The sequence below is a fragment of the Hemicordylus capensis genome, chromosome 2, assembly GCF_027244095.1.
Source record: "Hemicordylus capensis ecotype Gifberg chromosome 2, rHemCap1.1.pri, whole genome shotgun sequence".
NCBI classification, from domain to species: domain Eukaryota; kingdom Metazoa; phylum Chordata; class Lepidosauria; order Squamata; family Cordylidae; genus Hemicordylus; species Hemicordylus capensis.
The window spans coordinates 252,881,143-252,894,476 of record NC_069658.1 but is presented as its reverse complement, the minus strand read 5'-3'; the positions used below and the strand labels follow the sequence as shown (position 1 = coordinate 252,894,476).

Genomic DNA, 13,334 nt, shown 5'->3' with positions numbered 1-13,334 from the left:
AAACTTTACTTTTCCACTGACATTTTCTCGACTTAAAATGGCACTATTTTAATACTTTCCAATACACTTTTCCGAGATGGGCAGCGGAGGGTGGGGGGCGTTAATTCTTCTACAGGAGAAAGTGTGTGTGGCGGCGGGGGCGGGGATCTCCAGAAAGAGCTTCAATCAGAATCAAGAGCCCTACAGCCTTTGTTGGGGATTCTTCAGCTCTGGATTTCCTCCATGTGTGATGGGGGCGCGGTGTGTGTGTTAGACTATAGATACAAAGCCCCTTCCACCTCTGTGATACCAACCACAGACATTTCCGAGCCATAACATTACAAATCTGTTTTCACGATATAATTTAAAAAAAAAAAAAACCCTTTAAAAAACTATTTGAAATTTTTTTTAAAGCACTGCTCCTTGCATAAGATGCAAAGTGTGAGCCACGGTGCAAATTATAAAATTGGGACTAGTACTACGGTAATACAACTCCCGGACTTCTCTGTGTTTGGCTTTCTGCTTGGTTGAAGCGAGAAGACGCGAAAAGACTACAAACCCCACCGTATATTGGGGTTTTGTGTCTGTCGTAGCATAGTCCTTGTTATTCCGAAATCCGATTGGCTGGCGGGGTAGAACGAAGGTGGGGGATTGGCTGCTGCCAAGAAGGCGCTTGGGAAGCATTCACGCGGCATGTGGCCCTAAGACAAAGGCAGCAGGAGCGTCTTGCTTACCGGAATGAGTTGCATTAACCATACGGGGTGTGGAAGACCATAACCTAGAGTCCGGAGTCTGGGAGTGCTGGTAAGCAGAGGAAGCACCCTTCTTGGCGCTTAGAGGCGTGGATGTGTTGTGCAGGAGCGCGGGAATCCGGCCCCCCGCAGGCCTTGGGGTGCCCCCGCCCGGGTGCGGAGTGCCTTGGTACCGCGCCGCGAGGCTCGGCGTGCTGCTGCTGGCCGGGCGAGAAGACTCCTGGCGAGACGACAGTCGCTCCCGCCCGGCCATTCCAGCGGAGGAGAGCGAGCGAGCGAGCGAGGCAGCAGCAGGAGCCACCGTGAGGCCTGGGCCCCAAGCAGGGGAAGGTCTGGGAGGCAGGCGGCAGCTCCTCAAGCGGCGCCGGCATCCTTGCACTCTTGTGAGTTCAGTGGCTGTCTGGGCCCCTAAGAACCCACGCGTTATATACGGCGTGGGCCAGGTGTGCGCGTGTAGGGGGGTGATGCTTATGGCGGGGGCGGGGTGGCTGCAGGCCAAAGGCCATTCGGTTCAGGCTCCAAAATTTTATTATTAACATGTCGATCTGCCATAGGTTTGCAGATTCCATTTTGAAAGGCAGTGAGGTGAAAGGGAGAGGCTCTTGTGATATTTCAAGATGCCCTAAAGAAATGGAGGGATAGTCCAAGAAGATCACAATGGAGAGAGGAATCTGCCCCCCTTTTTTGGCAACAGCGGATGGGATCTGGGCCGCTGAATAAGGATCAGAAGGTACTGCTGTTAGTCTTCAGAGTAAGAGGGGCAGAGGGAAGGTGGGGAGAAAGAAAAGCCCCAGTAAGGTGAATGAGGAGATGGGGAGGGATTCAGTCTTGGGGGAGAGAGCAGTGGGGTCTCCTTTTAGTATTTTGTTGATGTGCAGAGTATGGCAGAGAGAAGGCAGAGCAATATTTTTTGCCTCCATTAATAGTGTATCTGCCCATCCAGAATGATGGCTTTAGTCCTATGCACATTTATCTGGGAATAAGCCTCAATGACATCAGTGGGACTTACTTCTGAGTAAACATGCATAGGATTGTAGTGTACCTGTGAGTGAAAGGGGATGTACTCAAGTAAGTGTACCTAAGGTGACTGCATCATAATTTCTGTATGATATAAAGCAGAGTTTCTTAACCTTGGACCCCCAGATGTCGATGAACTACAATTCCCATTATCCCCAGCTACAATGGACATGGTTGGGGATGATGGGAGTTGTAGTCCATCAACATCTGGAGGCCCACGGGTAAGAAATGCTGATATAAAGTGTACAAAATGCAACAGGGTGTTAGAACTGTTAAGCCAATTCATCTGCTAGATCTGTTGACTTGGGCTAATAATTGCACTGCCAGAGAGCTGTGTATGAGTGAGTAGTAAGGTGGGGATTTCTTCATCTCTGAAGAGTCCCATACATAGAAGCTGCTCTTGCAGGTTTCATATGTGAACGTATGCCATCCTGCTCTCAAAAGTAAAACATAGCCTTGTTCACACTTTAGTTTCAACATATGTAATAATCTGTGTAAACTGTGTGCACATACATATGTGTATCCATACAGATATTCATATATTATGTTCAATGCACATAAAGTAGTCAATTTCCTATCTGTAGCCTGCATTTAAGGGGGCCTGTGCCCATCTTCACTTTTTAAATGCCATTCACTCAAAAATATGTAGTTACATACAGAAACCTGTATGCACATACAACATAATGACTGAATAGGGCTAGTGAGAAGGGTCCCCCCCACCCCTTAAAATGAAGTCTGCAAATGAGTCTGCTGGTATAACATCTGGAAAGAACTGATAGATTCAAGAAAGATCAGAAGTCATTCAGTGTGCCGTACTGCCTTCTGCGTTCACATTCATCCCACCCACCCACCCCAAAACCAGCCAAAGCAATCTGGTGCAGACTGCACCAAAAACAGAGCAGTAGATGCAGGGCAGAAAAGGGGCCTGAAGACCAAAGGGTTGCAGATGACTTGGGCTAGTTAGTCAAGCCACATCCAGCTCTGGCATTTGTAAGCAGTTTGACATGGGAAAATTCTGTCTTGGTTTAAATATTGTGATCAGTCAGGCACTGACCATGAGCAGAACATATCCACCATGCATGGGGGACTCCCCAACGCAATATCTGGTCTTTGGCTAAGTGCTATTTTTTGATGCTCCAGAAATATCGGAGAATAATCTAAGATCACAATGGGGATTTAAAAACAACAACCCCTCCCTTTTTAGGCCCTTCTCCTCCCTTTGGGGTGCAGAATGTCATCCAGATGGTTTGACTTGGAAGGAAGACAAGAGCCTTCTTCCTGGAAAGAAGAAAAGGCTGTAGTGGAGCCAGCACAGGTAAGAGATTCTCAGGATGCCCCTGGTAGGTTTGTGCTGGGGAGGGAAAGAGAAACATACATGCAGAGGGCTTTAAGCAAGAGTGACACAAAGCAACCCTTCCTCTCTCCTGTTTGGACTTGTTTGGAGGACCAGGAAATAGCTGCTTGAGCAACCAAACTTGGACAAGCATGAGAAGCTCGGTTCAAAATAATTCTTCCTAACAGGAGTAGGAAAATCCCCATCTAACTCCAGGAACAGTTTTACTTGGAAGGCTAGCTTTTATCTTCAAGCTCACTTCACAAGTTATTTGGCAGCCATTGGGGAACCTCATGGGCTCTTCACCATCCAGTTAGCACTGGTTCCCACAGGCAGCTGATGTGGTTGGGCCCAAATTTGACCACGTTAAAGCAGACCTTGACACACATTCTTTGGATCTAGGAGCCAGCCCAAACATTTGGGAACTTGACAACAAATGCTTGACAAAGTTTAGTGATGGACATTGTGTAGGGTAAATGGGCTTCTCTTTGTCCCCTTTTGAAGTAACATAAGTAGAAGAGAAACAGGGCTGCCTAGGACAAATAAAGATTTTATTAAATAACTGTACCCCTGGGTATCCTCAGCTTGGTGTTGCAGTTAAATCTGTAGGCAACATCCCTGACTCCTGGGATTTGTCAAGCTCTCTCTTAAAGAAACTCCTCATTATTTATTTTTTGAAGGTTTCCCTGGCACAGCTATTTGGTCCACACTGTATTGGTGCCACATAACTCAAGCCAGTTGTTTAGAGGGCCTCTGGGTGCTGGAGATAGACTTACTGTTGTTTGTTTGTTTGTTTTCTTTGCAGATGGTGACTTTTGAAGATGTGGCTGTGTATTTCACAGAGGGGCAAGCGGCTGTGCTGGACCCGGATCAGAGAGCTTTGTATAAGGATGTCATGATGGAAAATTATGGGAACACGGCCTCATTGGGTAAAGAATGGAACTTGTGCTTCTAGTTTGGCATGAAAGGGAAGCCTCGAAGTGCCTGTATGTGTGTCAGTATGTTCCTCCAATCATTTGTATTTTCAGAAATTCTTGGAAATTGAGTCCCCCAGGCAGTGTTCTCTCTAAAAAAATTTTCATCTGTGTGCGGAATGAGTTTTGTTCTGGGCGACAGTATCTAGGTAGTGTGTGCACACATTCAGAGTGGGACCTTCCTGATTCAACCTGTGCAGGATTTAAAATGGACTGAGCTGACATCAAAGAACTTGTGAGCGTGCACACGTGTGCATGCCTTAGAGGGAACCCTGTCCCCAGGTACAGTGCTGCTTCTGCATGCCTAGAGCCAAAGTGGACATCCCTCCTCTGTCCTGCACGATAGCTCTATTCACAGACCTGTGGAGCAGGCCTCCCCCACCCACCTGGACCCCATGGAGTAATACAGTGGCAGCTCATTGGTTCATACTTTTTTAAAGGAGCTGCTGGCCCAGGGGGATGGGTGGGTGATTACTTTATAACTGATGGAGGAGGATTTGAAACTGAATAACCCATGTTCGAAGGCTATTCGGTCCTAAATCGACTTTAGGACTGAAGTGGCCTCTCTCTGTCAGCTCAGTGGTAGGCCTGTCCATCCTTCTCTGCCCACCCTGCTCATGGAGAAACTTTTTCTCAGGGATGGTATAACTTGCCTCCCATTTTTAAAAAGCTTATCCACATGAGATGGCTGAAAAGTCATTCCCTGACTTACAAACATTATTACCTACATTTTATATCCCGCTCTTCCTCCAAGGAGCCCAGAGCGGTGTACTACATACTAAGGTTTCTCCTCACAACAACCCTATGAAGTAGGTTAGCTGAGAGAGAAGTGACAGGCCCAGAGTTACCCTGCAAGTATAATGGCTGAACGGGGATTTGAACTCCGGTCTCCCCGGTCCAAGTCCAGCACTCTAACCACTATACCACGCTAGCTCTCATCTGTACATATGAACAAAGCTCCATAACCAGTGATCTCTCTAATTTTTATAATTAATGAGTGGAAAGAGTTTTGTCCTGGGAGGCAGCATTGAGGCAGTGTGCGCACATAACAAATGCACACCCTCCAGTTAATGATTTTTGCGCGGTGTGCAAAATGTTTTCCCTTTTCCCCACTACTGGGGAGAGCTGGCAGGAGGGCCCCCACCACCTCCTGTCCTCCCCCCGCCCCCAGCTCCAGTCTCTCTCTGGGCTGCTGGGTGGGTGGGGGGAGCTGCCGCCACCTCCCATCGTCCTCCCTCCCGTCCTTCTCTGGCTGCTCTGTCGCAGATCTCACAAGATCTGCAGCCAGAACCGGAGGGGGAAGAGACCCAGGTGGGGGAGGGAGGAGGAGGTGGCGGTGCAGCAGTGACCCAGCTGGGGAGAGGGGGAGAGCTTGGCAATGCTTCCTGGCTGGGGAGGTGGGGAAATGGGGTGCCAGGCAGTTGGGTGGCAGTGGCGGGTGAAGCAGAGACTGTGTGCTCGCCAGAAACTGCTGCTGGGGGGCCTGGAAGTTGGTGTGCGTGCACACACGTGTGCACCTTATAGGGAACAGTGTCCATAACATATTACATTAATGAAGTCCCTAGCCAGGTGCGGAGCCTGACCGTTGGCAGCCTGTGTGCGGCCGCAGCGGCGGCCCCGCTGACCCCCCCCCCGCGTCTGACATCAGTCGCGGGGGGCGTGGTCTGAGTTCAACTCTGGAAGGGGCTGCGTGGCCCCCACTCGGAAGCTAAACCAGCACCCCCACATCTGATGTCAGATGCAGGGGGCGTGTCGGCTGCGAGGCGCGGCCCCTGATTGGGCGTGGCCCCGGTTCTTTGAACCCATTGGCCCAATGGTGGCTCCACCCCTGTCCCTAACTTACAAACACAAACTCGCACATACAGACAAGTCATCTTGGGAACTCCATGCATTCTGAGTTATTAGCATCCCACTTAGAAACAAACTGTTGGAACCCAACCCGTTTATAAGTTGGAGACTTGCTGTACCATAAATACTAACTCTCTGCTCACATTTGCCTTTTAGTTTTGTTCAGAGAAGAATTTCCAGTCTCATAAGCAGACACATGATCCGTTGCAAAGCTTATTTTCATTATCAAGTCTGTCTGCATTGGAATGAAATTCCAGGATTTTGGGGTGCTGTGCAGGATGCCCAACTGTAGAAATTATGCCAAATCTCTGCTGACACTTCCTATTTTCTTCATTTATAAAAAGGATTTCTAGGTGACAAGCCCGACCTCATTGTCCGGCTCGAACGGGGAGAAGAGCCATGGCTGCCTGATCCTAAGGGCTTGGATGAAGCACAGGTTGCTGGCACCAGCTCAGGTGAGGCATTGGAATTTATCTGCCTGGTGCAGGACTCTTAACTGCATTCCAGGAAATGTGAGGTTTCTCCCTTAAGTCATCTCATGCCAGAAATATAGTTGCTGAATCCATTTTTCATCCCTTCCTATCAATGCTAATGCAGTTGTCCTATCATCTGGCAGTTTCTTCCTTCCTTTTGTCTGTTCTCAATAGCTCTGCCTTTTTAAATTTCCCAGCCAGAAAGGTTGATGGATTCAGGCTTGCTCTAAAGCTGCTGCCAGGATTTCCAGAAGGTTCGCCCAATAGTCCATTGTCGCACTGTGGGTCGACATATATCATTGTCTCATATCATCTCTCATTCTGGCATATTGGCCTAAGTAGGGGTCTGGGTTCACCTGGACTAATCTGGAGAAGACCCAGGAGGTGGGGAAGGTTTCTCCTACCTGGATTACTGATCATGACAGCAGCCCTCCAGATCACTCAAAGGAGCAGCCAGAGCCTGGAAGTCAATATTTATTTATGTGTAGAGTTAGGAAATGAATGTAATTGAATGTAAAAGCTATTGTAAAATCTAACTGAGGCCCAATGAGATCCACTGGAGAGGTCCGTCTGCAGTTGCCATCAACTCAGGGACGGGTCTTCTCCGCTACTGCCCCGAGGCTTTGGAATGTGCTCCCTAGTGAAATAAGAGCCTCCCCATCTCTTGACAGCTTTTAAAAAATCTTTAAAGACACATCTGTTCACCCAGGCTTTTAATTAATATTGTTTTAATGGTTTTAGTGCTGTTTTAAAATATTCTTTTAAAGATTTTAAATTGTTGTAATGTGTTAAACTTTTCATGTTTGTTTTAACTAATGTTTTACTTTGTTTTTGTTTTGTTGTAAGCCACCCAGAGACGCAAGTTTCAGGCGGTATAAAACTTATAAAAATATGTTAATAAATAAATAAATAATGAAAATTTAAGAAGCAAATAAATAAAGAATGAAGCAGCCAGAGCCGGTCAGCCCTTAAGAGGAGCCATGGGGATCTGGTTACCCCCCTCCCATGGTTACCCTTGTTCCATCATCAGAAAACTCCTCCATTTTTGCTGAGTCCTTAAGACTCTGCTTCACTGTTTCATTTGATTATCGTATTTTTTTATTGTTACTGGCTGACATTCTGCACAGTGTTGGCGGCATGTAACAGGAGCTGTGTCCATGGAAGAGGCTGCAGCAGAGCTCAGCCCAGCATCTTGCCGAGAGGGGAAATGTAGGGGAGGGATTTTTGCTGCCCTCTCCTCTCTCTAAAAGGGCTTCAGAAATATGCCACTGAGGACCGCGTGACCCTCAAGGATATATTTCTGAGTAAAATGAATCCTTGGGGAGGGAAGAAAGAGCAGTGAGAATCCCTCCCTCGTGCCCTCTGTCTGTTTTCCCCTGCTTGGCAACACACTGGACTGAACTCTGCTGCAGCCTCTTCCACAGACACAGCTCCTGTTAATGTAGCTCCTGTTAACTGCTCAGAATGTCAGCCAATAAGGTCATAGGCTGCCCTCCCCACCTCCCCGATCCGAGGCTGCTATTGCTGCTGCAGCTCACGCACTCACAACTGGCACACAAATGGTCTGGAGCAGAGAAACCAGGTTGCATCCCCCAGTATCCCACAATGCACTGCACGAGGAGTGCAGTGCATTGAGGGAGCTCCACACTGCCTGGCCACTCCTTCCACCCGGCTCTATGGAAGCCATGGTTGCCAGCAGCCTGGGAGGAGCTAGTGGCAGCCCAAGCTTCCACACGACCTGGGCATGAGGTTGGAGGCTCCTATGTGCCCTCCTACCTCACTTTTAGCCCGGGTTTGAAGCCCAGGCTACCTGGAGGAGGAGCGCCAGGATTGGGCGCAATCTCAGCAGTTCTCACAACCAGCCCTAGATGGGATACAACTCTCCTACCTGGGTAAGACTGGTGGTGAGAATGACCTCACTGTTTTCAAAACTGTTGCCTTGAGTGTACTATATTATAGAAGGGTGGGATATAAGTTATAGTCGTAATAAAGATATGTGGTGTTTTGTTCTCTTCCTCCAGCAGGTGGTTTTAAGAACTTCTGCTTGGAGTGTGGAAAATATTTTGCTGAGAAAATGAAGCTTGTTAGACACCGGAAGACCCACACCGGAGAGAACCCTTATAAGTGCTTGAAGTGTGGGAAGGTGTTTGGCTGGAAATCACATCTTGACCTACACCAGAGAGTCCACATAGGAGAGAAGAAGCCATACAAGTGCTCAGATTGTGAGAAGTGTTTTGCCCAGCACTCAGAATTTGTGATCCACCAAAGAATCCACACGGGAGAGAAACCCTTTAAATGTTTGGAGTGTGAGAAATGTTTTGCCCGCCGCTCACATCTTGTGAGCCACCAGAGAGTTCATACAGGGGAGAAACCATACAAGTGTTTGGAGTGTGGGAAATGTTTTGCGCGTAGTTCTGTCATTGTGAACCACCACCGAATCCACACAGGAGAGAAGCCCTATGAGTGCCTGGAGTGCGGGAAATGTTTTGCCCAACACCCAGGCCTTGTGATTCACAGAAGAATCCACACAGGAGAGAAACCGTATGGATGCTTAGTGTGTGGGAAATGTTTTGCTCACAAAGCAGCCCTCGTGATTCACCACAGAATCCACACAGGAGAGAAACCACATAAATGTCCTGAGTGTGGAAAATGTTTTGCTGAAAGCTCAACCCTTGTGAGGCATCAGAGAGTTCACACAGGAGAGAAACCTTACAAATGCTTGGAGTGTGGGAAATCTTTTGCTCAGCACCCAGGCCTTGTGCAACATCAGAGGATCCACACAGGAGAGAAACCCTATAAATGCTTGGAATGTGGGAGATGTTTTTCTCGTCAGTCAGTCCTTGTGAAACATCAGAGAATCCACACGGGAGTCAAACCTTGTAAATGTTTTGTGTGTGGGAAATGTTTCACTCAACGGTCAACCTTGGTGAAACACCAGAGAATACACATTGGAAGCGTTTTTATGAGTGCTATGAATCTGGGAGAAAACTTTGTGACGGAGGAAGGTTAGCTCCACATCAAAGGGGTCCACATGTGAGATGTACCCTGGATGTTTCAGTGTGTTAATATTTTCCCCACCTGGGTGCCAAATGTTGTAACTTCTTGCATTAGATGTAGCTGGGATAAAACAAAAGGGCAGTTTACACAATCAAGAATAGAGTGGGAGAAGCCTCCTATCCTAGATTGTGAGCTGCATGTGCTTGCAATATTTGATTGTCAGTTAAAAAACAAGGCCAGAGGTATCCAGCTGCTGAATGAGGTAAAAGTAAAGCCCTCTGACCCAGCTGCTGCTGAGCACGTGATCACGGGTGGCACCTCCATCCAGTGTTCCCTCTAACGGATTCCCAGATGTTCTTGACTACAACTCCCATAATTCCCAAGCAAAAGCCATTGCAGCTGGGGATTCTGGGAGTTATAGTCAACAGCATCTGGGAATACCTGTAAAAAGGACTACTGCCTTCAACCTTGTTTTTAACTGCAGTGCACACAGCTCCCAAACCAGGGTATGAGGTTTCTCCTACCCTAGTCTTGATCATGTGAACTGCCCCCAGTTCTCTCTAATTGGGGTGTAATGCTTGAACATCTGGTTTGAGAATACAAGGACTATGAGGAAGTAGTTTTCAGCGCTGGGTCTTTCCAGAATACTACTTTTTTGTTTCTTTCAGCAATTTGACACCTCCAGCAATAAAGGGAGGGTCCCCAAGTGATACTCTTGATCTGTCCATCCATTATCCATTTGATACTATGGGGCACAAACACATTAGTGAGTTTTGATCTGGGTTTTAGTGCATTAGCTGCTACAAAACAAATGTAAGAATGGTGTAGTTCACATGACAGTCCCTTGAATTGTGTGTGCTGGCTGCCTCAGTGTGGCCTGTGAGTTGTTTACTGTTGCTACCATGTTCTACACAAATGCTTAAAAGCTTCTGGAATTCACTATTCCCAGATGTGGTGATGGGCGCTAGACTTGATGGCTTTAAAAGAGGATTAGGCAAAGTCATGGATGACAAGTCTATGGGAAGCTGTCTAATACTGATTCAGACCATTGGTCCAACGAGCTCAGTGTTGTCTACTCTGATTAGCAGCGGCTCTCCAAGGTTCTAGGAAGAAGACTGTTCCAGCCGTATCTGGAGATGCCAGGGAATGAACCTGGGGCCTTCTGCGTGCTAAGCAGATGCCCTACCGCTAAGCTGTGGTCCCATCCCAGATGGCTACACGTCGTGATGGCTGTCTACCATCTCCAGGTTCAGGGGCATTATACTTCTGAATACCTGTTACTGGGAAGCTACACCGGAGAGGGCAACTTGCCTACATGTCCCATTTCTGTGCTCCCCAGAGGCAGCTGATTAGTCACTGTGGGAAAGTGGGTGCTAGACGAGATGGTCCTTTGGTCTGATCCAGCAGAGCTTGGCTGCTGTGTGCCGTGCAAAAACCTAGCTCTTCAAAGGCAGGAAACTGCAAGATGCCCATGAGACTTTTAAGAATCCCTTCTAAATATGCAGTTCTGGTCAGTGCTGCAACCCCCAGGTCCCCTGCTTGGAAAGCTGTAGGGAATGGCAGAAAACCAGCCTCTGCCGCTTCTTTAGTATACGACTGAGCAAATTATTCAGGATAAATGGGAATCTGCTGTCCTACGATGTTTTGATTTGTTGTGCTAGAACTGTAGCCGTTATGTTACTCTTTCCATTTTACAAGATCTTTTTTTTAGTCGGTCTTTTCTGTCTCTCAAAATGTCCTTTTGGGAATATGCTCTCTCCAGCCACAGGCTTTCTGCACCCAACTGGAAAGAATCAACCCTCAAAGGAGCCCTTGTTCTTAAGAAGGAGGCCTGTGGATACCTTGATCGTGGCTGAAAGATTTACTCACTGGAATTCCAAGGGAGAATGTGGGAGGGGGTAGTTTTTCTAAAAGTCCAGTCCAGATGGTTAGAATGAATTATGTATGTTGTGAATAAATAGTGTTCAGATTCATCTGTTGATATCTGTCTGGAACCTCTTCCTTTACTACTTACTACCCTATTCAGATATTCTATTCAGCACTCATACAAAGAATGTACAATGTACACAGGAACAGATCTTTACATAGGTACAATTATTTACATATTATGTTGAACATGGTTACAGCAATACACTTCCTTTATGTAATACACTTCCGTGCATTTGAGGGGATTGTACCTGGGTTTAATTTCATTCATTCATTCATTCATTCATTCGATTTCTATACTGCCCTTCCAAAAATGGCTCAGAGCGGTTTACACAGAGAAATAATAAATAAATAAGATAATAAAATTTTGAAGTGAATCAGATACAGTCATTCACCCAGAGACTTGTTGGAGTATATGGACAGCTGAATGCACGTACAACATAGTGTCTGCATAGGGCTTCTGTGATGCATATCTGCACTCACCTTTTGACATACCTCCAAAATCCACATCCACAGCAGTGTTCTCTCTGATTTCCCCCCGCATCTGTGTGTGGAATGAGATTTGTCCTGGGCAGCAGTATCAAGGCAGTACGCACACACTTACATTCAGATTCAATCTGAGCAGGATCTAAAATTAAGTGGACATCAAACAACCGTGTGCACGCCTTAAAGGGAACACTACCCACAGGTTCATGTATTTCCACGGTTCTATCTCTGTCTTTCCCTTTCCCTTCAGCTATGAGTCAAATTGCTGAAGGTTTGAATTTTAAGTGTATTTAATATGTAAATCCCCACCACCATCACTAACATATAGATGATAGTGTAATTTTCTCTGTTGGATACTACACTTCTGTCTACAAGCGAAGCTCGTCAATCGCGGCCCCACGTATCCACGGTTGGGTAATTGACACCCAACCTTGGCATACGTGTGTGTGGGGGTGGGGGGCGGAATTGTTAGGGTTAGTTTCCACTGTTTTGGGAAGATTAAGGAAAAGATCCATTTTTTGGCTCATTTATTATTCTTTTGTTGAGTTTGTTCTTCCAGTAGCTGTACAGTCTCCAGCTTCTTTATTATTATTATTATTAATAATAATAATTTATTTAAAATGCCTGTGGAAGATTAAAATTGCAGAAAAATGGCAGATTTGTGACTGGTGAAGACGTGTGCCCTCATTCCCAGCACACTCCCAGCCCCAATGGAGGCAGGGGCTTGGAAGCCAGGATGGACCGTGGGGGAGGTGAGCAGTGCACCACCTTGCCACTGCTTCTGTCACCCACCCAGCTTGGTAGTGGGGGGGAGGTGAGCGGCACCTGGCGCCTGTCCCATAGCAGCCCCCGACTAGAGCAGAGGGGCTTGGGAGCCAGGGGGACTGGCCGTGGAAGGTGAGTGGTGCCACGTCTGCAGCATCACTGCCACCCACCTGGGGTGTGGAGCATTCAGTCATGTGAGCCTCCACTTGAAGGCTGATTTCACACCACCTCAGCAAAAATTAAGTCCTGAATGAATACCTAGATCTTGATGCCTAGTGCTGAGGGCTGGGCAACTACTGGGTAAGCTCCTGATATATCAGTAAATCATTTGCGGAAATTGTTTTTAAACATGCATACATCTTCCTCTTGGGATTTGGAGTGTCGGTGGGAGGGAAGGGCAGCCTGGGGAGTAGTTTAATCCGGGAAAAGGGATAATGGAGTTATGCCTATGTTGCTATAATGTAAGAAATTTTTTGCAGGGGAATCCTGTATAATTATTACTTTTTAAATCCCCTCTGCCCCTTCTGAAGGTGAGCCAAGATATTCATGGGCTGGTGCTTTGACTACATGCATGTGCTCTCCAGTTAGCCTTTCAAGCAGCATATGGAAGGGGATCTCTGCCCCCATCTTAATGTGTGCAAACAGATTTTCCAGCATCTGCCTCAACCACTTTCACAACCTTCCCTACACGCACATATTCACAGGCCACGGCATCCCTGGTGGAAAACCACCGGCTTTCAGTCACCACCCATTCACATCCCAGGGTTCATTCCACAAATATTCA

At 47.2% G+C, this 13,334-nt stretch overlaps 1 protein-coding gene across 1 annotated transcript in view; it reads left to right on the top strand.

Annotated features, from left to right (window-relative positions):
- The first annotated feature begins 564 nt into the window (after positions 1–564).
- LOC128344753 (zinc finger protein 420-like) overlaps positions 565–13,334 on the top strand; it is a 30,931-nt gene continuing 18,161 nt past the window's right edge. The window contains exons 1-6 of the mRNA XM_053295553.1: positions 565–783; positions 1,286–1,461; positions 2,953–3,063; positions 3,887–4,010; positions 6,248–6,358; positions 8,398–9,332. Coding sequence (XP_053151528.1) covers positions 1,429–1,461; positions 2,953–3,063; positions 3,887–4,010; positions 6,248–6,358; positions 8,398–9,332 — 1,314 coding nt within the window. The 5' untranslated portion in view covers positions 565–783; positions 1,286–1,428. The remainder of the gene's footprint in view (positions 784–1,285; positions 1,462–2,952; positions 3,064–3,886; positions 4,011–6,247; positions 6,359–8,397; positions 9,333–13,334) is intronic.